Genomic DNA, 26,996 nt, shown 5'->3' with positions numbered 1-26,996 from the left:
AGAGCTTAGGGCCCAGGCAACAGAAGGCACGGCCACCAATGGTGGAGCGATTATAATCAGGGGCTTGGTGCGAGTTAGGACACGGGCAGCCGAGTTTTGGATCACCTCAAGTTTACATCGGGTGGAATGTGGGAGGCCGGCCAGGAATGCGTTGGAATAGTCAAGTCTAGAGCTAACAAAGGCATGGATGAGGGTTTCAGCAGCGGATGAGCTGAGGCAGGGGCGGAGACGGGCGATGTTACGGAGGTGGAAGTAGGCGGTCTTAGTTATGCAATAGCAAAATACTGCAGATGCTGGAAATCTGAAATAACAGCAGAAAACGCTGGAAATACTCGGCAGGCCAGGCAGCATCCGTGGAGAGAGAAACAGAGTTAACGTTTCAGGTCTGGGACCCTTCATCAGAACTGGAAAAAGCTGGAGATGTAACAGGATTTTATGCAGGTGCAGAGACAGAGGGTGGTGGGAGTGGAGGAAGGAATTGAAGGAACATATTGTGCTAAGGTAAGAGGCAGGAAAGATAAAATGTTGCCAATGGGGATGGCAAAATCATACAGCATGAAAAATGGGGGCAGGGGTTATAATCTGAAATTGAACTCAATGTTGAGTCCAGAAGGCTGTAAAGTGCCCAATCGAAAGATGAGGTGCTGTTCCTCGAGCTTATGTTGAGCTTCATTGGAACAATGTAAGAGGCCGAGGACAGAGAGATCAGAGTGGGAGTGAAGCGGTGAATTAAAGTGACAGGTGACAGGAAGCTCAGGGTCACCCTTACGGACTGAACGGAGGTGTTCCACAAAACGGTCGCCCAATCTCAGACTATAACCCCATCTCCCATTTTACATTTCAGGGTCAAATATGACAGCAAGGTTGCGAACAGTGTGATTCAGCCTTAGACAGATGTTAGGGAGAGGGATGGAGTCAGTGGCTAGGGAACGGAGTTTGTAGCGGGGCCGAAAACAATGGCTTCGGTCTTCCCAATATTTAATTGGAGAAAATTTTTGCTCATCCAGAACTGGATGTCGGACAAGCAGTCTGACAATTTAGATACCGTGCAGGGGTCGAGAGAAGAGGTAGTGAGGTAGAGCTGGGTGTCGTCAGCGTACATGTGGAAACTGACACTGTGTTTTCGGATGATGTCGCCAAGGGGCAACATGTAGATGAGAAATAGGAGGGGGCCAAGGATAGATCCTTGGGGGACACCAGAGGTAACGATGCGGGAGCGGGAAGAGAAGCCGTTGCAGGTGATTCTCTGGTTACGGTTAGATAGATAAGAATGGAACCAGGCGAGTGCAGTCCACACGGAGCAACACCGAGCTAAGATGGGGTTCTATACCACACGGAGTTACGATGAGGTTCGATACCACACAGAGCTACGATGAGGTTCTATACCACGTGCAGCTACGATGAGGTTCTATACCGCACGGAGCTACGATGAGGTTCTATACCGCACGGAGCTACGATGAGGTTCTATACCGCACGGAGCTACGATGAGGTTCTATACCACACGGAGCCACGATGAGGTTCTATAGCGCACGGAGCCACGATGAGGTTCTATAGCGCACGGAGCCACGATGAGGTTCTATACCACACGGAGCCACGATGAGGTTCTATACCGCACGGAGCCACGATGAGGTTCTATAGCGCACGGAGCCACGATGAGGTTCTATAGCGCACGGAGCCACGATGAGGTTCTATAGCGCACGGAGCCACGATGAGGTTCTATAGCGCACGGAGCCACGATGTTCTCAGAGAACCATTCTGGTCAGTCTGAGACGGGGGCTGTGATTTCAGCCAGGTTGGCTGATGCTGCAGCACCCGTTCCGCCTGCCCTGCAATAACCAAGGTCTTCAGTTGGCCAGATTGGAGCCACACCAATTTTACAGGTGGGCGAGTGGCACTGCCACTAACCGGCGATTCAGCTCCCGACACGTGGCTCTCATGCAGTCAACATCACCTCGGCCTCCCGACGACTGGGTCTGGCCACGACCTCCCTCCTTTTATGGGCATTTATACTTAATGGCCCTTGAGAAGGTGGTGGTGAGCCACCTTCTTGAACCGCTGCGGTCCGTGCAGTGAAGGTACTCCCACAGTGCTGTTAGGGAGAGAGTTCCAGGATTTTGACCCAGCGACGATGAAGGAGCGGCCGATATATTTCCAAGTCAGGATGGTGTGTGACTTGGAGGGGAACTTGGAGGTGGTGGTGTTCCCATGTGCCTGCTGCCCTTGTCCTTCTAGGTGGAAGAGGTCGCGGGTTTGGGAGGTGCTGCCGAAGAAGTCTTGGCGAGTTGCTGCAGTGCATCTTGTAGAGGGTACACACTGCAGCCATGGTGCGCCGGTGGTGGAGGGAGTGAAAGTTTAAGGTGGTGGATTGGGTGCCAATCAAGCAGGAAGTGGCGGGGGGGGGGGGGGGGGGGCGCGGGAGGCAGGGAGGAGAAAAGAGGGAGGAGAAAAGAGGGAGAATGGCTAGGTCAAATTTTCAGCAACAGTTAAGTGGTTTAACGGAAAGTGATGTCACATTAATAAGTAAAATGAAAGACTGCGTTAAGAGTCAAAACGTGTGTTCAGTTCCCTTTAGAAAAAACGCTGAACTCAGATGATGAATATGAGCAGTAGTTTAGATCTTTTAATAAGGCACATTAACTGGGATCACATTCACTTGAATGGGGGCATCAGGATCAACACAACTTACGATTAAGGGCACTGGTTTGTGATTCCCATGGGAAAAGCAAATCGTACAAATTGGTAAAAATTCACAAAATTCCAAGTAGCGATAAGTAATTTGACTGCGAGTCGGTGGTCCTGACTGTAGAGGGCAGGAGACCTCTTGAGAATTATAGGCCAGGCCACTGGTTTTCCATTGTCATGGGAAAAATGGCTGGAATCACGGAGCGCGTTGGCCAAAAAGATGCCAGTGAAAATCCTGGAATCCCGCATATTAAGAAAGGGATTGGACTTGGGTCAGTCACCAGTGGCCCTGCTTGAAATTTATTTTTTTGATCACTTTGGAAAGGGGCGGGACTGGAAAAGCTTTGTCGCTGGCTATTTAAAACAAAACAGGTCCTACATCTTAGCTGCAACCGTTCGATCCTGCAGTGCCGTGCTCGGCTCCTTTACAGATCAGGCAATCCGGGGATTGGGAACTTTGATGTAAACGTCTCCACATCTTCCTTCAGTTGTGTGATCTTGCTCTGATGGTGCTTGTCATTCAGCATCTTCTCTTTGAATTCCTTGAGAGGGGCTTTTGCCCCGACGTCTCTCTGAATCTCCAGCGTTATCTCGATCCCTGCAGAAGCAAAAAAGAAACCCTGGATTTCAGCACTCAGAAATAGGTCCAGTTTCGTGCTAATGGATCTCACAGCAGTCTGTCCGCGGGCACCATCAGCACCTGAAGCCTCAGGTAATACCAGGTACCCGACCCCGGCTCCAGCTGGGGCCGACCCCTGCTCCAGCTGGGGCCGACCCCTGCTCCAGCTGGGGCCGACCCCTGCTCCAGCTGGGGCCGACTCCTCCGACCCCCTGCTCCAACTGGGATCGACCCATCCGACCCCGGCTCCAACTGGGATCGACCCTACTCCTGCTGGGATCGACCCCCAACCCCTGCTCCTGTTGGGATCGACCCCCAACCCCTGCTCCAACTGGGATCGATCCCTCCGACCCCCTGCTCCAGCTGGGATCGACAGCACAGAAGCAGCATGGAGCCGGTGAGCGCACTGTTCTTCGTGACTCAGCGTTCACCCTCTGCTGCTAACCAAAACTTCACAAACCCCGTTGGCTGCATTCCAGGGAATCCTGGCACCGCCTCCTGAAGTCCGCAGCGACTTCAATATTCCGGGTCAGTGTCGAGCAACTTTACCTCTGTGAATAAAAGCCGCCACTGTCTGGAAATCCTCCTCGCATAACCCTCGGGAGGTGAGGGCCGGGGTCCCCAGGCGTAGGCCACTGGGCCGTAAGGCACTCTTGTCACCTGTAGGACAACAACAGGTTAAAGTCGCCTCACTCCCACTTCATCGCTTCACATCTTTTCCATTGCCAAAGACAAATTCATACCCAAGTGTTTTTTTTTTCTTTGTCGTGTTTATAGGAACAGGAGGAGGCCATTCAGCCCCTCAAGCCTGTTCTGCCATTCAATTCAATCATGGCTGATCTGTATCTTAACTCCATCTACCCACCTTGGTTCTGTAACCTTTAATACCCTTGCCTAACAAAAATCTATCGATCTCAGTTTTGAAATTTTGCAATTGACCCCCAGCCTCAACAGCTTTTTAGGAGAGAGAGTTCCAGATTTCCACTAGAAACATAGAAAAATAGGAGCAGGAGTCGGCCATTCGGCCCTTCAAGCCTGCTCCACCATTCAATATGATCATGGCTGATCCTCTATCGCAATACCATATTCCCGCTCTCTCCCCATACCCCTTGATGCCTTTTGTGTCTAGAAATCTATTTATCTCCTTCTTAAATATATTCAGTGACTTGGTCTCCACAACCTTCTGTGGTAGAGAATTCCACAGGTTCACCACCCTCTGAGTGAAGACATTTCTCCTCATCTCAGTCCTAAATGTCCTACCCTTTGTGTGAAGAAGTGCTTCCTGACATCACCCCTGAACGGCCTGGCTCTAATTTTAAGGTTACGTTCCCTTGTGCGAGACTCCCCCTACCAGAGGAAATAGTTTCCCCTCTATCCTTTAAGCATCTTAAACACCTGAGTTAGAGGACGTGCTGGGGTCATTTGGAGCTGACTGTAGCTGCATTTTGACCTGGAGGCAGGTAGGACTCTGCTCACTCGGAGTCTGCTTGTTTGGAAGCTACCCTAAAGAGCAGCTTAGCGCCAAGACGTTCCTTCCGAGGGTAAGATTGGACCGGCACTCTGTACGCGAAAGTGACGCCCGCTGGGCGGTTTAACTGTCCTCCTGCCTGTCACTGGGCTGGTGGTGGGCCACCTCGATAAGTTCCTGACTGCTGTTTGTCGCAGTGAACTGACAAGAGGTGTCAGCCATGGCTCAGTGGGTAGCACTCTCGCTTCCGAGTCAGACGGTCGTGGGTTCAAGTTCCCCTCCTCAGAAACTTGAGCCCATAATCTAGTGCAGTGCTGAGGGAGTGCTGCACTGTCGGAGGTGCCGTCTCTCGGATGAGACGTTAAACCGAGGCCCCGTCTGCTCCCTCAGGTGGATGTAAAAGATCCTACGGCCACTATTTAGAAGAGGAGCAGGGGAGTTCTCCCCGGTATAACAACAGAAAATGCTGGAAAAACTCAGCAGGCCAGGCAACATCCGTGGAGAGAGAAACAGAGTTAACGTTTCAGGTCGAAACCATTCGTCAGGACTGAGAAAACATAGGATATGAAACAGATTAAAAGGCCAGTTTGGGGGCTGGGAAATGGGGATGAAAGAACAAAAGAAAAGCGAAGAGACATTAAGAGGTATTCAAAACCAGACGAGATGGTGATAGGACTAGTAAAGAGACAAAAGACGGTTCTAGATGAGGTGTGAATTCTCCCCAGTGTCCTGGCCAATATTTATCCCTCAATCAACCTCACTAAAAACAGATTATCTGGTCATTATCATTGGCTGTAAAGCTCTTTGGGATGTCCTAAGGTCATGAGGGTGCTAAATAAATGCAATTCTTTCTTTAGGCACCTGCCGATAACGTTTCATGAATGGAGTTGAAGAGGTTATCGTGCAGCTGGTGTCTAAAGGACCCAGTCCCATCACAGGTTAACGTAATGAGACCTGAATGTTTCTTTTAAAAAAAAAGGTTAATTCGAACAAGTTCTTTCAAGAAACAGTCAGTGTGGGATGAGATTCCCCTGTAGGAATGGGCAAGTATCCTAATTAGCACCAAGTCCCGTTCACCCATCACTCCCTGACCGACATTGGTTTCCAGCCTGGCAACGCCTCGATTTTAAAATTCTCATCCTTGTTTCAAATCCCTCCATGGCCTCGCCCCTCCCTCCCTATCTCTGTAACCTCCTCCAGCCCTACAACCCTCCGAGATCGCTGCACTCTTCCAATTCCGGCCTTTTGCGCATCCCCGATTCCCTTTGCTCCACCATTGGTGGCCGTGCCTTCAGCTGCCTCGGCCCCAAGCTCTGGGATTCCCTCCCTAAACCTCTCCGCCTCGCTATCTCCCTTTAAGATGCTCCTTAAAACCCACCTCTTTGACCAAGCTTTTGGTCACCTGACCCAATATCTCATGTGGCTCGGTGTCAAACGTTGCACGATAACACTCCTGCGAAGCACCCTGGGATGCTTCACTACGTTAAATGCGCTATATAAATGCAGGTTGTTGTTGCGTACCTGGACAGGTGTTCTTGTTGCAAACAATGGCGCACTGTTCCAGGACCTTCTCAGCTCTGCCCCCGTCTGTGCCCTGGTTGCGTAGATCCACCAGGATCAGATGATTATCTGAACCGCCTGTGTAAGAAGGACAAAGCAGACGATTTCTCATCGCAATCCAGTACAGCTTCGAGCGCTCAAATATAGCGCGAATTAAACTCAATGGGAACAGGCACAGTGTGCCGATCTACAAGGATGTTACCCGCGGGGGTAGAGGGGCTATAGTTATGGAGAGAGACTGGAGAAGTTACTAGAGTTGAGATGGGTAACCCAATAGAAGGCTTCGTGATTATGATGGGGCTATATTCAAGTAAATAGGGATAGACTGTTTAGACTGGTTAGTGTGAGGGGGCATGGATTTAAGACAGAAGAAGAATTAAAGGGGACGATTAAAATGAAAAAAGCCCTCACGCAGAGAAGTCCCTCTGATGGCCGTCTAAAACCGGCATTAGGCCTCTTACACATGTAAGTGAGGGAGGCCTAAAGCCGGTTTTAGGCCTCCCTCTGCTAAATTGGATATCGCAGAGTAGAGAAGGAGCCAGGCCTGCTCCTGCTGGGATTCTCAAGCACACACAGTGCAGCCCAAGCAGTGACTGCCAACAAAACGTATGTTTCTTTTTTATAAAGGTTGCTGTGGAGCCAGGGGGAGGATTGCTCCCCACCGCCCCCCCCCCACCACACGGTATGCGGATTGACACCCCCCCCCGCCGCTCGCTTCTCCATCACTCTCCCTCCCAGGACGTGCCCGGGGGCCGCTGTCAGTGAGGCAAATATCCAGATAATCATTTCCCTCAAATGGCCTTTGGCCCCTCTACAGGGAGCTCACCCAATTAATATTGAGGAGGCCCCAAGGCCCAACTTTGGGCCTACCGGTGTTGCGGGTGCGCGACGCCCATTTCAGGCCCGAAAACGGGGCCTGAAGGAATTTCACTCCCAAAGCCTCTCCCGATGAGACTCGCTTCACCGGAAAACTGCGAAGCGGGATTCGGAACTATCTCCACCCGGAGGGAAGGAGGTCGGTGGGTTAAGTCACCAGGAAAGGGCCGTCGGAGTGAGCAGCAGAAACAGGGCGAAGGCAATTGGATTGGATTCTTGAGCAGAGGTCGAGGGGGATATGGTGGAGGCGAGGGCGAGTTGGGATCTTGCTTACTCTAAAAAAAAAAAAAAAAGTTATAATGCTCCACACAAATCCACGGAGATACCTGAAAGAGAGGAGGGCCACCGACAGAATCGGACTGCTGGGATGTTCTGGTTTCATGCGGTTCGAAGGAGATCTCGGGATAGTATCATTGGCTGGACAGGGACAGGGAGATCTAGAGCCATCCTTGGTCTATTTACTTGTCTGATTACCATCTCGTCTCGCCTTGAATGTCTCTTAATGTCTCCTCACCCCTCCCAGACCGTCCCCTTTTGTTCTTTTATCCCCTCCCCCATTTCCCAGCCCCCTAACTTACTTCTTAATCTGTTTCATTGCCTGCTTTTTCTTCTCAGTCCCGACGAAGGGTCTTCGACCCGAAATGTTGACTCTGTTTCCCTCTCCACGGATGTTGCCTGCTGAGTTTTTCCAGCGTTTTTTGTTGTTATTAGGGAGAGAGTAATGTTTGATTTGAAAGCATTAAACTTGTGCGCTCTCCTTTAAGATGTCTAACTCTGACTCACAGCACCTACTGAACTCAATCAGGCTAGTCAAAGCCGTTTGGTCATCTGTCCCAACATCTCCTTATATGGCTCGGTGTCAATTTTGTTTTTATGTAACACTCCTATGAAGGGCCTTGGGACGGTTTTTTACGTAAAAGTGCTATATAAATATATAAGTTGTTGTTGCTCATTAACTCTGGTTAATGAGCAACAACAACTTATATATTTATATAACTCTGGGGCACGGTGGCATAGTGGTTAGCACTGTTGCCTCACAGCGCCAGGGACCCGGGTTCAAATCTGGCCTCGGGCAACTGTCTGTGTGGAGTTTGCACATTCTCCCTGTGTCTGCGTGGGTTTCCTCCGGGTGCTCCGGTTTCCTCCCACAGTCCAAAGATGTGCGGGTTAGGTTGATTTGGCTATGATAAAATTGACCCTTAGTGTTAGGGGATTAAATACATGGGGTTGCAGGGATAGGGTGGGATATGTGTCGGTGCAGGCTCGATGGGCCGAAATGGCCTCTATTTGCACTGTAGATTCTGTGATTCTGTAAACAGGACTTCACCCTGACCCATTCCTACCCAGATTAAATTTAACCTCTTTAAAGGTTCAAGTCGCTGATTGAGCGTGGCTCACAATGGGGAGACTTAGCTCTACGGGTCCTGGTCGGAGAGGTTATTGGGGGGAACGCCATGTGTATTTTTTTTGGAAATTCGTGAACGAGGGGCTTGAGTTTAAAAAAAAAACATTCATGAAACCGAATGAGCATCAAAGTCAAAGAGAATAGGAGGAAAGATGAGCGAGATCAGTCGTGGTTTTGCCAACGCCAACCTTTGGGTTTTTAAAAGATTGCAGTCGGAAGGGAAGACGGAGGGAAGCGAGGAGTTCCACAGTTTTGAGGTCTTGGGCCAATGAGTCGCAGGTCGGAGACGGTGTGAAGCAACGTGAGGAGGAGGAGTGGGTGGGAACAGTGCCACTTGGAGCCCAGATTCCTCACATGGTATTTGCCGCACTTGTTTTGTTGGGAAAATTAACCACATTGGTGACTTGAATCGAACTTTAGATGCAGATTTACCCGTGTTTCATTTTAATCCAAGTCCTTGATTAGATCTAAGCCAAGTGTTTTATGCAAATTCTACAATTGCTAAAACTTGAGAGACAAGTTTAAATATACTCGCTAGATTAGTCAAGTTTACAACAAGGACGCGTTTGACTCCATCCGAGGAAGCCGAGCCTCTGCCTCAGGATAATCCGCCCAGACTGCTGCGAGAATTCTCACCAGTGACGATCTTGTATCCCAGCTCCACCAAGGCCGTGGACAGAGCCTTGCAGTTGGCCAGAGTCTGCTTCTGGTAGACCTTGAATTCCGGAGTCACCGCCTGTTTGAGTGAGACAGCAACCGCTGCCCAGACAGACATGGGGGAACATGTTAGTGCAGACGGCACAAGGATATTGCTTTCCAACACGAGTAAAGTGATTTACTTACAGTACAGCTCCAGTCAGATCCGCTCAGAACAAATAAACACCCTGCTAACGCCAGCCTAATGAGGGGAAATGCTGTAATGCTAACTGAAGAGGAAAAAGAGAGCGAGAGAGAGCGAGAGAAAGAGAGCGAGAGAAAGAGAGCGAGAGAAAGAGAGCGAGAGAAAGAGAGAAAGAGTGAGAGAAAGAGAGAGTGAGAGAAAGAGTAAGAGAGAGTGAGAGAAAGAGAGAGAGAGAAAGAGAGTGAGAGAAAGAGTAAGAGCGAGTGAGAGAAAGAGAGTGAGAGAAAGAGAGAGAAAGAGAGCGAAAGAACAAACTTGCATTTCAATAGCGCCTTTCACGACCTCAGGACGTCCAAAAGCACTTTTCAGCCAATGAAGTACTTTTTGAAGTGTAGTCACTGTTGTAATGTGGGAAACGCGGCAGCCAATTTGTGCACAGCAAGGTCCCACAAACAGCAACATGCTAATGACCAGATCATCTGTTTTAGTGATGCTAAAGGAGGGATAAATATTGGACAGGACACCGGAGAGAACTCCCCGGCTCTTCTTCGAAATAGTGCCGTGGGATCTTTCACATGCACCCGAGAGGGCAGACGGGGCCTCGGTTTAACGTCTCATCTTAAAGACGGCACCTTCGACAGTACATTCAGATCACAAAAATCAGTCTCAATAAACAAATCATCTTTGATCATCAATTTACACATCCGCCTATCCGATTGTAAACGCAAGTTCTTTCTACCTTTCATTAGATTACTGCACCATCAGCCCGGCCAATGAACAACTAGAATGTTGGTTTTAAAAAAAAAAACAAAAGATTCCCACTGACACACCAGGCCAGCCCTGGTACTACCCCATGATTGGTGCTAAAGATTCCCACTGACACACCCCAATTGTTATCGCCTCACTTTACCCAAAGATTCTACGGCCAGAACACAGGCTAATATATAAAACGCGTCACATAACGTGACTGACCTGGTACAAGGACAGAGGAGAGGTGGGCTTTAGGACCCAGCAGGTGAAGACTCTCCTGTGACCCGCCTGCTAATGCATTGCTAAAGACAAGGCGGCCATTTTATATATATATATTTAAAAAATATTTTTTTAAAATAGATTTTTTGATTGTTTGAAACAAAAAGCACGATTGGGGGGGGGGGGGGGATTTTCACCTAACGCGGCCGTCAGGAAAGGGACGGGATCAAGTGGACTGCAGGTTTTACACCCTCCACCCAATATTACCCACTGTTGAATGTAAGGGAGGGCGAGATCAGGCGGGGTGTTAAAAACCAGCGTCGCACCCAATCCTGTCAAGTTCCCGACGGGCAGCTTAGGTTAAAATTGCCCCCAATCGATGTTCTGGATTTTAAAAATAATTGAACTGTTTTTTTTGAACTAAGCCAATTATTCCCCCGCCCTCCCTCCCCCCCCGCCAGAGATTCCGACATTCCACCGAGCACAATTAAAGCGCGATAGAATCGTCGGGAGAACAGCTTCCCTTTCGGTGTGACGCCCGAGGCTGGATCCATGGTCGTCGCGTGCTTTACCTGCGATGGCGTGGTTGTGGGGCCCACCCTGCAGCCCCGGGAAGACTGCCTGGTTGATCGGACTTTCCAGGTTGTACACGACCTCTTTGCCCGTCTTTGGGTCAACGCTGCGGACTCCTGCAGAGTTAGAGAAGCAGCAGCACGCAGGAGCGTTTGATTAGCATAGTTGGAGGAGAAGTGTTTTTTTTTGTTGTTTTAAAATTCAGTTTTAGGATGTGGGCGTCGCTGGCAAGGCTGACGTTTGTGGCCCTTCCCTCGTTGCCCCTGGAGAAGGTGGTGGTGCTGGGCCGCTGCCCTGAAGTAACGGAGGTTCGCACCATCGAAGTGAGTCAGGAAAGCAAAGAGAGACAGACACGCACATCGCATGAACTCCCCATTCTCAAACAGTGCATTCATTATGGGCTGTGCATTCTTCACCCCTCCCTCTTAAGGTGTCGATTCTGTTGGGAGACAGTTCCTCAAGTGCCAACCACTCTCCCGCATCTCTCCCAATGTACAAAGCACAAGTCAGGACTGTGATGGAATACTCTCCACTTGCCTGGATGAGTGCAGCTCCAACAACACTCGAGAAGCTCGACACCATCCAGGACAAAGCAGCCTGCTTGATCGGCACCCCATCCACCACCTTAAGCATTCACTCCCTCCACCACCGGCGTACCGTGGCTGCAGTGTGCACCATCTACAAGATGCACTGTAGCAACTCGCCAAGGCTTCTTCAGCAGCACCTCCCAAACCCGTGACCTCTTCCACCTAGAAGGACAAGGGCAGCAGGCGCTATGGGAACACCACCACCTCCAAGTTCCCCTCCAAGTCACTCACCATCCTGACTTAGAAGCATATCGCCGATCCTTCATCGTCGCTGGGTCAAAATCCTGGAACTCCCTCCCTAACAGCACTGTGGGAGAACCTTCACCCCACAGACTGCAGCGGTTCAGGGCGGCGGCTCACCACCACCTTCTCAAGGGCAATTAGGGATGGGCAATAAATGCTGGCCTTGCCAGTGACGCCCAGATCCCGTGAATGAATAAAAATAAATAAAAATTAGAGGTTTGTTTGCAAAGTACTAATTTTGGGAGGACAGTTTGATGTGACAATGCCAACTGTAAGATGGTGTTCCACTGACCACGACACTCCTGTCGATAACCAGCGATTGCCAATTCCACCAATGTGGAGCCTACAAATTACAACCTCGGAATGAGTGCGTTACTTGGGAGATGGGGCAAGGAGACACTCCGGGCAAAGGTCTTTCCCTCTCACCTTTTCTGTAGAAGATCATACCGGACCTGCAGCCACGGAGAGTCTTGTGCGTTGTCGTGGAGACTATGTCGCTGTGCTCGAAGGGAGAGGGCACCACCCCGGCTGCCACCAGTCCGCTGATGTGTGCCATGTCCGCCATCAGGTAGGCGCCGTTCTCGTCCGCAATCTGCCGCATCCTGGCGTAATCCAGGTTACGGGAGTAGCAACTGATACCTGGGGACACCAACAGTGCAGTTCAGCTGATCGGGAACCTGCTGTGAATGGAGACTCTTGCTCCTACCATTCCCCCCACCCCAATACACCTTCAGCTGCCCGGGCCCCTGGGCTCTGGCATTCCCTCCCTAAAACCTCTCCGCCTCTCTCCTCCTTCTTAAGACCCATCTCCTGCTTTGGCTCGGTGTCCATTTTATTTGAGAGTCTTGTTTGGATTCACGAATGTTGAAGTGCCTTCAGCTGCTGAGTTCCTAAGCTCTGGAGTTCCCAGCCTAAAACTCTCCGCCTCCCTCTCCTCCTTAAAACCTACCTCTTTGACCAAAGGCGGGTTTGAACCAAATTTCATCCAGGGAAGGCAACATCCGCGGAGAGAGAAACAGAGTTAACGTTTCAGGTCGAAACCCTTCTTCAGAACTGAGAAAAAAAAAAGGCAGGAAATGAAAGAGATTAAAATGCCCAGCAAGATGAAATCCCCTCCCCCATTTCCCAGCCCCCAAACTGGCCTCTTAATCTGTTTCATTTCCTGCCTTTTTCTCAGTTCTGACGAAGGGTTTCTGTGGTGTATGTAACCTGTTCCACCTTAAGAGAACTTAAGCCTGTTCCACCTTAAGAGATGTACTACTTTCTCTGGCTGCTGTATACGTAATACCGGTGGTGACCACCGGTATATAAGTACTGTGTAGTGATATTGTATTTAGTATAGTCCTGACCTCCAACTAGTAAAGACCTGTTGAACTTTATTCTTGTAGTCTGTGTCAGTAATTAATCTTAATACAACTGGAACACACAGACTTAACAGTTTCGACCTGAAACGTTAACTCTGTTTCTCTCTCCACGGATGCTGTCCTGGCCTGCTGAGTTTTTCCAGCGTTTTCTGTTGTTATTTCGGATTTCCAGCATCCGCAGTATTTTGCGATCGTTCATCCAGGGAAGGTACCCTCTCTCTCTCTCGCTTTCAGGGCCTGATGTCTTTCTTACATTTTCTGCCTACTTTAAAATGGTCAACTTTGCAAAAAAAAGAAAGCTGCACGCAAGTCCCTACATGGTCCCGTAACGTGCTACATGGCGGAAGGTAGTTGCGATTCTGCAGTATCTCATTCAGAACCACCTCACGAGAATCTTGACCTGAACTTGAGTGTGGTTCGGACCGCACTATGGAGCTAATGACTCTACCGACAGCCAGGACCCTTGATTTAAGGGAGTGCTTACAACAACAACTTGTATTTATATAGCGCCTTTAACGTAGTAAAACGTCCCAAGGCGCTACACAGGAGTATTTTAAGACAAAATATTTGACACTGAGCCACATAAGGAGAAATTAGGGCAGGTGGACCGAAAAGATTGGTCAGAGGGGTAGGTTTTAAGGAGCGTCTTAAAAGTTAGGAGAGAGGTGTAGCGAGGCGGAGAGGTTTAGGGAGGGAATTCCAGAGCTTAGGACCCAGGCAACAGAAGGCACGGCCACCAAAGGCTGAGCGATTATAATCAGGGATGCTCAGGAGGGCAGAATTAGAGGAGCGCGGATATCTCGGGGGCTTGTGGGGCTGAAAGAGATTAGAGAGATAGGGAGGGGCGAGGCCATGGAGGGATTTGAAAACAAGGATGTGAATTTTGAAATTGAGGAGTTGCTTAACCGGGAGATAGTGTAGGTCAGCGAGCACAGGGGTGATGGGCGAACGGGACTTGGTGTGAGTTAGGACACGGGTGGCTGGGTTTTAGATGACCTCATGTTTTACGCAGGGTAGAATGTGGGAGGCCGGCCAGGGACACGTTACCTGCGATGATGAGCTTCGGGTGGAAGAGACGAGCATTCTCTGCCAGCCTGGCATAGTCAATATAACCAGTCTCGGGGTTTACCTAAAGAGAATGAACAGCCAGTTACCTGGTGTGTGATAACATGAGGAGAAAATTCCCGTGTGTGTTATCTGGAGGGAAATTGTAAACACGTTTATATAGTACACATTTATATTTTTGCTATAAAAAGCACAGAGGAAATCTGCAGAGGTTATTAAGAGTGCAGCCTTCAGCCAGAAATCTCAAGTAGGTCAGATGTAGTCAAGAGACACACGACAACGGCCTGGATATTTGCGGTCGGCGGCGTAACTGCGGATTACGCGGCCGGCATCCGAACGGAATGTGCACTTACCCGATGGGGACGCTCCTTGGTGAGCTTGCAGGCAGGCGCTGCGTAGTAGGGGCCAGCGTAGTGGCCCCACGGATCCCAGGGGCGCACCATGTGCGGAAGCGTACCTGGGAGTCACGAGGCACGGCGCTCCAATCAGCTTGTTCCGCCATTCCATTAGATCATGGCTGATCTGTATCTCAACTCCATTTGCCCGCCTTTGCTCCGTATCCTTTGATACCGTTACCCAACAACAATCGATCAATCACCGGCCTTCCTGATCCGTGCAGCTCAGAGAAAGAGACTTGACATCTGAATAGCCTACCCCTTAAATCAACCCGACATAATCAGCTGCAAAGTTAGATGGGCCTTTGAAGCACACCAAGGCCCCGTCTTCCTTCAAGTAGGGGACACGCCTAACACAAGGTGGGAAAGGAGGATGACTTTGGTCCACCCCAATGTAGGATCTCCTCCCAAGTAGCAAGTAAAAGAAAAAAGAACTTGCATTTATATATCACCTATCACGACCTCAGGACGTCCCCAAGCCAATTGAAAGAAAAGACTTGCATTTCTATAGCGCCTTTCACGACCACCGGACATCTCAAAAGTGCTTTACAGCCAATGAAGTACTTTTTGAAGTGTAGTCACTGTTGTAATGTGGGAAACCCGGCAGCCAATGTGTGCACAGCAAGCTCCCACAAACAGCAATGTGGTAATGGCCGGATAATCTGTCTTTAGGTGTTGGTTGAGGGATAAATACAGACCATGTAGCCGGTAGATACAACAGGCATCACTTGGAACTCAAAAACAAAGACAGCGGGCGAGCAAAGTACCCTGCCCCTGTACCACCTGCCACCTCACACTCCGCAATACTGATCCATACATACTCTTTACTGTATGGCCTCCATCCAACATCTGCATGGTAATTAGTCCTTGTTGCAGCCTGGCCTATCACATCCCCCCAGTGTCATGTTTAGTGCCACTTTGCCTCACCAATGAAAACCAGTGCCAACTGTATTGGGTTTGTACTGGGAAACAGATGGAACATAGAACAGGAGGAGGCCATTCAGCCCCTTGAGCTTGTTTCGACATCATGGCTGATCTGTATGTCAACTACATCATAGTATTTACAGCACAGAAACAGGCCATTTGGCCCAACTGGTCTGTGCCAGTGTTTATGCTCCACACGAGCCTCCTCCCACCCTCTTCATTTCACCCCATCAACATAACCTTCAACCCGCCTTGGTTCTGTAACTCTTGCCTAACACAAATGGAGACTGTGTCAACTTATTGTACCAAAGACCCTTAACATCATGGTCGGAGAGAGGTGAACTTCATCCCATTGCCTTAGTTGGATTCAACATGACAGATATCACACAAGAGAAAGGACCAAGTATTGTGTGATCCCGAGCTTCCATGGGCATTGTTCCTCTACCAACCTCATTACAACTGACGTTAACTTTAGCTCAACTCGTACTTCGACCTTCTATTGAGTCAACTGATCTGAGATACAGCCACTGAACTCTCTACAGTAAACACATTCTTGTCTCAATCCACGTTAATGATTCCAAACTCCGACAGTGCCATGACTGTGGGGAGTTTCTGCTCATCTCCATAGCATCCCGATAGAGACCTCGACCGTTTAATGGCCTCACTCCAAACTAGAAGCCAAGCCAAAATCAAACCCCAACCTCCTTAAAACGTACCACAAACGACAGCTTGAACACGCGGAGGGGAACAAGTCTACAGAACAGAAGCAAATAACTCCATTTGTGTGATTTGTATTTCAAAACTCGGGTCCCTTGCAGGTGCCAGGTGGCGTCATTACTGCAGTGGTGAAGAGCAGAGAGAGAGAGAGAGAGCGAGCGAGAAAAAGGAGAGCGCGAGAGAGAGAGAAAGACATTTCTATAGCGCCTTTCTCGACCACCAGATATCCCAAAGCACTTTACAGCCAATGAAGTACTTCATTAACTACTGTTCTAACAGCAGCCAATTTGCGCACAGCAAACACCCACAAACAGCAATGTGCTAATGACCAGATAATCTGCTTTAGTGATGTTGATTGAGGGATAAATATTGGCCCCAGGACATCAGGGATAACTCCCCTGGTCTTCTTTGAAATAGTGCCACAAGATCTTTTACATCCACCCGAGCGCGCAAACGGGGCCTCGGTTTAACGTCTCATCCGAAAGACGGCACCTCCGACAGTGCAGCACTCCCTCAGTACTGCGCTGGAGCGTCAGCCTAGCGTTTGTGCTCAAGTTTCTGGCTTGAACCCACGGCCTTCTGCTCGGAGGGGAGTCAGATTATACATACAAATAATGCGCACAATGCATCGCACACAGGGAGTCAAGACCAAGTGTAGTGTTCATGTGAATTGGACTTTAGAGGGGGGAGGATTAGTAGGCCAAGGCAAGCAGAAGTCATACTGTTCTTAAACATCCCCTTGCCACTAGCTTTTAGTGATCTGTGTACAAGGACAGCCAACTCCCTTTGCTCCTCCACAGTATAGCATTATGTGCACAATAAACAGGTGCAATAAAAACGGAGTGGGTGGAAGGGCTGGGAGCACCTGACCTGCGAGCACACGGTGGTGACACAGGGAAAGAGAGTGTTCCTTCCCCAGCCGCTGTCCTACATCTTCCTCCTTCTCTCTCCATCTACAATGTGTTGCAATCAGGATTTATCAACAAAAGTTGCATTTTTAGAACACCTTTAACGTAGTAAAACGTCCCGAGGCGCTTCACAGGAGCGTTTATCAAACAAAATTTGACACCGAGCCACACGAGGAGATATCAGGACAGGTGAACAAAAGCTCGGTCGAAGAAGTATGTTTTAAGGAGCGTCTTACCGGAGGAGAGAGAGGCGGAGAGGTTTAGGGAGGGAATTCCAGAGCTTGGGGCCCAGGCAGCTGAAGGCACGGCCGCCAATGGTGGAGCGATTAAAATCGAGGATGCTCAAGAGGCCAGAATTGGAGGAGTTCAGAGATCTCGGGGGGTTGTGGGGCTGGAGGAGATTACAGAGATAGTGAGGGGCGAGGCCACGGAGGGATTTGAAAACAAGGATGAGAATTTTAATATCGAGGTGTTGCCGGACCGGGAGCCAATGTAGGTCAGCGGGCACAGGGGTCTTGGGTGAACGGGACTTGGTGCAAGTTAGGACACGGGTAGCAGAGTTCATACCATCTCCTACCCTAATTCATTCTTTCCCTTTATAACTCCTCATCTCCCTCAGTCTTCTCTCCTTCTACACTCTTCAGGCTTTTAAGCTTGATATAATCTACCCAGTACTTTAAAATGTATCTCCCTTGCTGGTGTCCTGCATCCTGGGCCGTGACTCTTAAGTGTCATCTTGATCTAATGGTAGCATTCTTGCCCGAGTCAGGAGGGCATGGGATTACATAAGAACATAAGAAATAGGAGCAGGAGTAGGCCAATCGGCCCCTCGAGCCTGCTCCGCCATTCAATAAGATCATGGCTGATCTGATCCTAACCGCCAATCCACTATCACAGAACCATCTCCTGAATCGAACAGAATTAGACACACGAAATAGGAGCAGGATCAGGCTACATGGCCCCTGGGCCCGCTCCGTTACCCACAGGGCCATGACCGATCCGAACCTAGTCTCATGTCCAAATTCCTGCCCGCTCCCCGTAACCCTTAATTCCCTTTACTTCTAGGAAACTGTCTATTTCTGTTTTAAATTTATGTAATGATGTAGCTTCTACAGCTTTTTGGGGCAGCATATTCCATGGACCTACCACCCTCTGAGTGAAGTAGTTCCTCCTCATCTCAGTTTTGAAAGAGCAGCCCCTTATTCTAAGACTATGCCCCCTAGTTCTAGTTTCACCCATCATCGGGAACATCTTCCCCGCTTTCACCCGATCCAACCCCTTCACAATCTTATATGTTTCAATAAGATCGCCTCTCATTCTTCTGAACTCCAATGAGTAGAGTCCCAATCTACTCAACCTCTCCTCATATGTCCATCCCCTCATCCCCGGGATTAACCGAGTGAACCTTCTTTGGGCCACATGGCAGAATTTGAGCCTATAATCTAGGCTGACACTCCCAGTGCCAGTACTGAGGGAGTGCTGCACTGTCAGCGGTGCCATCTTCTGGATGAGATGTTAAACCGAAGCCCCGTCTGCCGGTTCAAGGAGTCGTGCATGATCCCATGGTGCTATTTAAAGAGTGGGGAGTTCTACTGGTGCCCTGGCCAATATTTATCCCTCAGCCAGCATCACCCAAACAGATGGGCTGGTCATAGAAACATAGAAGATAGGAGCAGGAGTAGGCCATTCGGCCCCTCGAGCCTGCTCCGCCATTCAATGCGATCGTGGCTGATCATCCAAATTCAGTACCCTGTCCCTGCCTTCTCCTCATATCCCTTGATCCCCTTTAGCCTTAAGAAATATATCCAACTCCTTCTTGAATATACTTAATGAATTGGCCTCAACTGTCTTCTGTGGTAGAGAATTCCACAGGTTCACCACTCTCTGGGTGAAGAAATTCCTCCTCATCTCTGTCCTAAATGGCTTACCCCTTATCCTTAGACTGTGACCCCTGGTTCTGGACTCCCCCGCCATCAAGAACCGCCTTCCTGCATCTAGTTTGTCTAGTCCTGTTAGAATTTTATAAGTTTCAATGAGATCCCCTCTCATTCTTCTAAACTCTAGCGAATATAAGCCTAATCAACCCAACCTCTCTTTTCATACATCATTCCTGCCATCCCAGGTATCAGCCTGGTGAATCTTCGTTGAACTCCCTCCATGGCAAGAACATCGTTCCTCAGATAAGGCGACCAAAACTGCACACAAAAGGGCAGCACGGTGGCATAGTGGTTAGCACTGTTGCCTCACAGCGCCAGGGACCCGGGTTCAAATTCGGCCTCGGGTGACTGTCTGTGTGGAGTTTGCACATTCTCCCCGTGTTTGCGTGGGTTTCCTCCGGGTGCTCCGGTTTCCTCCCACAGTCCAAAGATGTGCGGGTTAGGTTGATTGGCCATGATAAAAAAAAATTGGCCCTTAGTGTTAGGGGGAGATTAAATACGTGGGGATAGGGCTTGGGTGGGATGGCTGTCGGTGTAGGGACCGGGTGCTAGGGTTTGGATGATCAGCCATGATCTCGTTGAATGGCGGAGCAGGCTCGAAGGGCCAAATGGCCTACTCCTGCTCCTAGTTTCTATGTTTCAAGATGTGGTCTCACCAAGGCCCTGTACAACTGCAGCAAGACATCCTTGCTCCTGTACTCAAATCCTCTCGCTATGAAGGCCAGCATACCATTTGCCTTCTTAACCGCCTGCTGCACCTGCATGCTTACCTTCAGCGACTGGTGCACAAGGACACCCAGGTCTCGTTGCACTTCCCCTTTTCCCAATCTATTGCCATTCAGATAATAATCTGCCTTCCTGTTTTTGCCACCAAAGTGGATGTCTCATTGCTATTTGTGGGATCCTCCTGTGCACAAACTGGCTGCTGCATTTGACTATATAACAGCAATTAATCTTCAAAAGTAATCCCTGTGAAAGCCCTTCGATATGTCCCAAGGAGGTGGAAGGCGTCATATAAATGCAAAGGCAAAAACCTCTTACATCTGAAACATTTTCCAGTTCTGACGAAGGTTCATCGACCTGAAACGTTAACCCTGTTTCTCTCTCGCCACAGATGCTGCCTGACCTGCTGAGTGTTCCCAGCATTTTCTGTTTGTGTGCTATACAAATGCAAGGTGCTTCTTCCATCTTTCGAGCACAAAAAATCCCAATATTTGAGCGTTAGCAAACACGCGAGAGGAACAGACGGAAAAGTGCTGATGCTACTGCTGCCCCCCAGTTAGACGCGCCTAGTTTTTATTCCCCAGCTACATTAAAAGCGCGGTCAAACAGGCACTAATGGGTTCACTTTACTGCCTGAGCCATCAACATTCCAGCTCTGCGCTTTTAAGTCAATGTTCTGGTCATAATGGAACACTCAGTAAAAAGGTGTGTACACAAAATAAATATGCAACTGCCATAATCCAAGCAGCAACCTTTCACTCACGCAGCTACGGCACAAAGGGCAGGTCAGTTCTGACAAAGGGCCATCGACCTGAAACGTTAACTCTTGTTTCTCTCTCCACGGATGCTGCCTGATCTGAATATTTCCACCATTTTCTGTTTTTATTTCAGATTTCCAGCATCCGCAGTATTTTGCTTTTGTATCTGGATTAATATATTTTTTTATGGATCAGGTTTTATACGACTGCAGCGTAACTTCCTCCCTTTTGTAATCCAGCCCTCTTGAAGGCCAACATTCCATTAGCCTTTCTGACTGCGTTTTGTCCAGGTCTGCTGGCTTTTAATGATTTGTGTATTGGGGACTCCCACGTCTCTTTGCTCCTCCACAGTTCCCAGTTTCTCACCATTTTAGAAAATACTCAGATTTGCCTTTCTAGGGTCCAAAGTGGATGACCTCACACTCGCCCACATTGAACTCCATCTGCCACAGTTTTTCCCACTCACTTCATCTGTCCATGTCTCTTTGTAACTTCCTGCTCCTGTCTGCACAACTTACTGTCCCAACTAACTTAGAAGTCGTCTGCAAATTTGAAAACTAGGGAATGGGATTCTTCCACTTTCTGTACCTCTGTGGCCACCAAACAGCCCCCAGGATTTCCTCCTCTACTCCAACAATGAACCTCAATCCTAACCTCAGAATCTAACCCTTCTCCTACGCTAAACTAAAAGCGAGATCTTGCGGCATCAAAGGTCAGTTTAGGCCCAGCAACCTGCCGCCTCTCGGAAACCAGCACTCCGCCACAATCTCCAGAGACGCTGGTTATAGTTTGCCTTTCGGAGCAGTCTGCCAACCAACACAGGTGCCAGCCAGACAGCGGGGAGAGCTGCTGGAAAGCAGTTGGCAAACGGGTTTTATCTTTCTCCCCATTCCTTTGGGCCCTGGCCAAGCACACGTGAAGAGCGAGGCGACTCACTCCCATTCCCCTGCCGGGGACAGTCTCTAAATCAGCCACATTGAGGGACTCGGGGGCAGCCCCCGGTACCCCTCAAATCCAGTTCTGGCTCCCTCCCTGTGAGGAACACCCAGCCTGGGCTTAGTGCCTCACCATAACGGGGCAGACGGGATTGGTGAAGTGGCAGGCACCTTAGCCCCAGAAGTCTATGGTGTGATGTGCGGAAGTGCGTTACCTACTGGAACACATCTCTTAAAAGGAAGTGACAACAAATTTTACATTTCCAGATCCCAGTATGTCAAAAGGGGACTGAGGCAGATATCTCTTCTCAAATCAAGTCATGTAGGAGTTGTTGTGATCTGGAATGCACTGCCTGAAAGGGTGGTGGAAGCAGATTCAATAGTAACTTGCAAATAGGAATTGGATAGATACTTGAAAAGGAAAAAAAAAAATTGCAGGGAAATTGGGATTAATTGGACAGCTCTTTCAAAAAGCCGGCACAGGCACGATGGGCCGAATGGCCTCCTGTGCTGTATGATTCTGTGAGATGTCTTCAGAGTTCAAAAAAAGGTCAAAGGGCAGTTCAGAATTGGCCTGTGACAGGAGACACCTTCCAAATCCTCTTACCTTGTACGGCATAGACTCAAAGAAGATGGATGTGGCAGAGATTTTCTTCTTCTCTGTCATGAAGCCATGGGTCAGGTGGCCACCATCGGGAAGATCCAATCCCATGATCCTGCCATGCAGCCCCACGAGAGCCGTGTAAACCGCAAAGTTCGCCGGCGAGCCTAACCAACCCAGGGAGAGAGAGAGAGATATTGATTACTGACGCACTTGTAAAATCTCCAACCACATTCTGAAGCACCCAGGAGGTTGAAGTTAAATATTGTTGCCAATCTATCCTCTTCCTTCCAAGAAAAAACAACAGTGGGGGCATGTGGTCCACTGTGGTGCCTGACCTCTGCCCAGGTGACATGAGACAGCCCGGGTGGGGAGTAGAGAAGGCCTGGGACAGTCTGCTGACACTCAATGTCGAGGCCAATAAGTGAAGAAGGGGCTGCTGAGGTACCATAGCAAAATACTGCAGATGCTGGAAATCCAAAACAACAACAGAAAATGCTGGAAAAACTCAGCAGGCCAGGCAACATGCGTGGAGAGAGAAATAGAGTCTCGAGCCGTCTTTTGTCTCCACTAGTCCTATCACCATCTCGTCTCGTTTTAAATACCTCTTAATGTCTCTTCACTTCTCTTTTGTTCTCTTCCAGCCTCCAAACTGGCCTTTTAATCTGTTTCATTTCCTGTGCTTTTTCAGTCTTGACAAAGGGTTTCGACCTGAAACGTTGGGGGCAGCGTGGAGAAAAATGAGTTGTACCCGCACAGAATTTACCTGAATATGGCTGGACATTGACTCCCCATTTCTGTGGGTCAAGGCAGTACAGATCCAATGCTCGTTTCTGGCACAGCCGCTCCATCTCATCCACAAATTCGGTGCCGCCATAATACCTACCGAAACAAGACATTCACTGCATCAAAACAGGCCATGTGACCAACAAATAAAGACTTGCTGGACAACAACAAATACTTTTTCTTGATGCCCTAAAGGATCAGTACAGATAACCCGAGTCACAGAACACCTTGCTTTCGCTTCTTCACACAAAGGGTAGTGGAAATCTGCAACTCTCTTCCCCCAACACATCTGTTGAGGCTGGGGGTCAATTGAAGCTTTTAAAACAGAGATCAATAGATTTTTGTTGGGTAAGAGTATCGGGGGAATACGGAACCAAGGCGGGTAAATGGAGTTCAGATACAGATCAGCCATCAGCTAGAGTCCATCATAAAGGATGTAATAGCAGAGCACTTGGAAAAAAGTGACCGGATCGGACAAAGTCAACATGGATTTACAAAAGGTAAATCGTGCTTGACTAATCTACTGGAATTTTTTGAGGAATGGAAGGAGTGCAGCGAAGATTCACCAGGTTGATACCTGGGATGGCAGGAATGACGTATGAGGAGAGATTGGGTCGATTGGGCTTGTACTCGCTGGAGTTTAGAAGAATGAGAGGGGATCTCATCGAAACTTATAAAATTCTAACAGGACTAGACAGACTAGATGCAGGAAGGATGTTCCCGATGGTCGGGGAGTCCAGAACCAGGGGTCACAGTCTAAGGATAAGGGGTAAGCCATTTAGGACAGAGATGAGGAGGAATTTCTTCACCCAGAGAGTGGTGAACCTGTGGAATTCTCTACCAAAGAAGGCAGTAGAGGCCAATTCATTAAATATATTCAAGGAGTTGGATATATTTCTTAAGGCTAAAGGGATCAAGGGATATGGAGAGAAAGGAGGGACAGGGTACTGAGTTTGGATGATCAGCCATGATCTCATTGAATGGCGGAGCAGGCTCGAGGGGCCGAATGGCCTACTCCTGCTCCTATCTTCTATGTTTCTATGATCTAACTGAATGGAGGAACAGGCTCGAGGGGCTGAATGGCCTCCTCCTGTTCCTACATGCTCTATTCAGTCAAGTGAGCGGCAATGGAGAGCACAAATTGGGACAGGGAAGAGAGGGAAAAACCATCATTTTTGCATTAGGTTTGTTTTCACCCAGAATTTGATCTAAATGGAGCCTTTACATTGGCTGCACTCCTAATAGGTGAACTTGATGGCCTTGTAGGCCCATGAAAACATAGGTGAGCAAACCGGCCGGTGAACAAGGAGACAGTCTGGCCCCGTTTGCGTTCGGCGCCTCTGCACTAGACTGTACGCCCAGAGCTACAAGCACCCCACCCCTCCCCAAACACCGGATGTGAAAGGGGGGCCTCACGGGGTCCAGTCTCCAGAGTTCAGGTCTGAGCAGGGGAGTTCTCCCCGGTGTCAACTCCGTCAACCATTACTCAGCTAGGCTCGGAGAACACGGCACTGGGACTGGTTGAGCAATTGGATCAGGCTCAATTGAGGGCAACATTAATGCAGATGAAAGGTATCGATCAATCGGCACTTCAGAGGGTCAGAAGACAGACTTCCGCTGCTGTTTAAGCCCAGGGCAGTAAAAAGACTCGCATTTATATCGTGCCTTTCACGACCTCAGGATGTCCCAAAGGGCTTTACAGTCAATTAAGTACTTTTAGAGTGTAGTCGCTGTTATAATTGAAGTGTTGAAAGCTACAAAAAGACCAATAAAGTGAGCCAACAGATACATTAGATGAACTGCAATAATCTCCTCCCATCTACTGTTTGTTTGATGACACTCCTGTGAAGCGCCTTGGGACGTTTTATTGCGATAAAGACGCCGTATAAATGCAAGTTGTTGTTGTTGTTCCATGGTATTTGGGAGGGCTGACTGGTCAATCTTGTCCTGCAGCCCATCCTCCTGTCCTCGATTCTCAGCACCATGCAGCCATGCTGTCAGAACAAAGAGTGAAGACATTCAAGGCGGGGTGAGTGCCGACTCCATACCTCTGTCCGGGGTAGCCCTCCGAATATTTGTTGTTCATGCAGGAGCCCAGAGCCTCCAACACAGCTCGGCTCGCAAAGTTCTCGGAGGCGATGAGCTCCAAGCCAAGCCTCTGGCGACTCTTCTCCTTCTTAATGATCTCATACACCTGGCAGGGGGAAAAACAAAACAGAACAAAAAAAATAAATCTGCGTAAACATTCTTGCTCAACACAGGTCAAGGGTCAATAACCCCCCCCCCCCCCCTGAAATAAGATCTCATCGTCACCATCTCCTGTTCGAACTGAATTTCAGATTGAGTCACTCGAGTCCAGCAATCAGGAGCTGAAATTCAATTGAATTCTCTCACTTCCCCCGCGTCGCCTCCGCCCCGCCCTACCACTACTCTGGAGCCTGGGGTGCCGAGTCCAATTGTAGCATTTCTGCTCTTTTACATACAATTGACAGCGCAGGAACAGGTCATTCGGCCCTACCGGTCCACATTGGTGTCACTGTACTGGCGTCTATGCTCCACACGAGCCTCCTCCCACCCGTACTCCATCTCACCCCATCACCATATCCTTCTATTCCTTTCTCCCCCATGTGCTTATCTGGTTTACCCCTTAAATGCAGCTCTGCAATTCGCCTCAACCACTCCCTGTGGTAGCGAGTTCCACATTCTCACCATTCGCTGAGTAAGGAAGTCTCTCCCGAGTTCCTGATTGGATTTATTAGTGACTATCTTATATTTATGACCCCTAGTTATGGTCTCCCCCCACAAGTGGAAACATCTTCTCCGGGTCTACCCTATCGAACCCCTTCATAATTTTAAAGACCTCTATCAGGTCACCCCCTCAGTCTTCCCTTTTCTAGAGAAAAGAGCCCCGGCCTGTTCAGCCTTTCCTGATAGTTGGAACCTCTAGTTCTGATATCTGAAATCTTTCAGTCTGTATGGCTTGGTACCCATACTGGGCAATGCCTTTACCCACTGAGAGCTCATTACACCGTGTTAAAAGAGCAAATTGCGTCTTAAAGAAAAGTTGACAATATAGATTATTTTTAACCTACCTCTGGATCATTGGTGCTAAGGGGCTCCACCAGCATTGAGTTGTGGGATTCCCAGTAGTCTGAAGAGTTGCCATTGACAATGTCCGCCATGATTGAAAACCCCTTTTATCAGTCAGGATTCCTGCTGAATTAAATATAAAAATAGCACAAGAGAAATGAACAAGCCTGGAGTTCACTTCGGTCTATAACCAGTGTCCTCAGAAATGCTTAATCTCCGCTGTAAAGGGCATTTTGACAATCCTGGATAATCATTCACAGAGCACAGTTTGCATTTTGCTGTTGTAACAGTTGGGCAAGAACCACATTTTTTTTTTTTTTTAAAACCCCGCAGGGAATATCTTTTATTGATGCCCTTCCTAAATCGTAGAGTTTTACAGCACAGAAGGAGGCCATTCTTTGTTTTATTTGTTCCTGGGATGTGGGCGTCACTGGCAAGGCCGGCATTTATTGCCCATCCCTAGTTGCCCTCGAGAAGGTGGTGGTGAGCCGCCCTCTTGAACCGCTGCAGTCCGTGTGGTGAAGGTACTCCCACAGTGCTGTTAGGGAAGGAGTTCCAGGATTTTGACCCAGCGACGATGAAGTAACGGCGATATATTTCCAAGTCAGGATGGTGTGTGACTTGGAAGGGAACTTGGAGGTGGTGGTGTTCCCATGCGCCTGCGGCCCTTGTCCTTCTAGGTGGTAGAGGTCACGATTCAGCCCATTGTGCCCGTGCCGGCCCGCTGAAGAGTTACTCACTAGGCCCTGTTCCGCTGCCTTTTTCCTCATACACTCTTAAATTTTTATTTTTCAAATATTTATCCACTTCCCTTTTTTAAAAAAAAAAGCCATTATGGATTCTGCTTCCGTCGTTGTTTCTGGCAGATCATTCCCTATCCGAACTATCTTCTGTGTTGAAACAAAATTCTCCTAACCTATCTTGATTCTTGTGGCGATCTTAAATTAACACAGGCGAGTCGAAATAGCTT

General features: G+C 48.9%; 2 protein-coding genes across 7 annotated transcripts in view; one reads left to right on the top strand and one right to left on the bottom strand.

Moving 5' to 3' along the window:
* The window catches only part of natd1 (protein NATD1), a 70,642-nt gene extending 47,710 nt beyond the window's left edge, over positions 1-22,932 (top strand). For both annotated transcript variants that reach the window (XM_086000251.1, XM_086000249.1), the window contains exon 4: positions 22,842-22,932. Coding sequence is in view for 1 of the 2 variants with exons in the window: in XM_086000249.1 (XP_085856375.1) it covers positions 22,842-22,920 (79 nt within the window). In the remaining variant the exon portion in view is untranslated. The remainder of the gene's footprint in view (positions 1-22,841) is intronic.
* shmt1 (serine hydroxymethyltransferase 1 (soluble)) overlaps positions 2,594-26,996 on the bottom strand; it is a 60,489-nt gene continuing 36,086 nt past the window's right edge. For 2 of the 5 annotated variants that reach the window (XM_086000240.1, XM_086000239.1), the window contains exons 2-12: positions 26,029-26,152; positions 24,985-25,130; positions 22,917-23,032; positions 22,157-22,317; positions 14,235-14,316; positions 12,250-12,462; positions 10,993-11,109; positions 9,247-9,369; positions 6,291-6,407; positions 3,851-3,961; positions 2,594-3,280 (exon numbers count right to left, since the gene is read on the bottom strand). In XM_086000240.1, the coding sequence (XP_085856366.1) occupies positions 3,108-3,280; positions 3,851-3,961; positions 6,291-6,407; positions 9,247-9,369; positions 10,993-11,109; positions 12,250-12,462; positions 14,235-14,316; positions 22,157-22,317; positions 22,917-23,032; positions 24,985-25,130; positions 26,029-26,118 (1,449 nt within the window). In that variant the 5' untranslated portion in view covers positions 26,119-26,152 and the 3' untranslated portion in view covers positions 2,594-3,107. Of the gene's footprint in view, positions 3,281-3,850; positions 3,962-6,290; positions 6,408-7,783; positions 7,884-9,246; positions 9,370-10,992; positions 11,110-12,249; positions 12,463-14,234; positions 14,317-22,156; positions 22,318-22,916; positions 23,033-24,984; positions 25,131-26,028; positions 26,432-26,996 lie in introns of those variants that run through there. The other 3 variants (XM_086000241.1, XM_086000242.1, XM_086000243.1) reach the window with 2 other exon arrangements.

Source organism: Somniosus microcephalus, chromosome 11 (genome assembly GCF_052327205.1).
Source record: "Somniosus microcephalus isolate GS21.2 chromosome 11, FLI_Smic_1.0, whole genome shotgun sequence".
In the NCBI taxonomy this organism is placed as follows: Eukaryota; Metazoa; Chordata; class Chondrichthyes; order Squaliformes; family Somniosidae; genus Somniosus; species Somniosus microcephalus.
The sequence above is the reverse complement of the archived record's forward strand: the minus strand, read 5'-3'. Positions and strand labels throughout refer to the sequence as shown.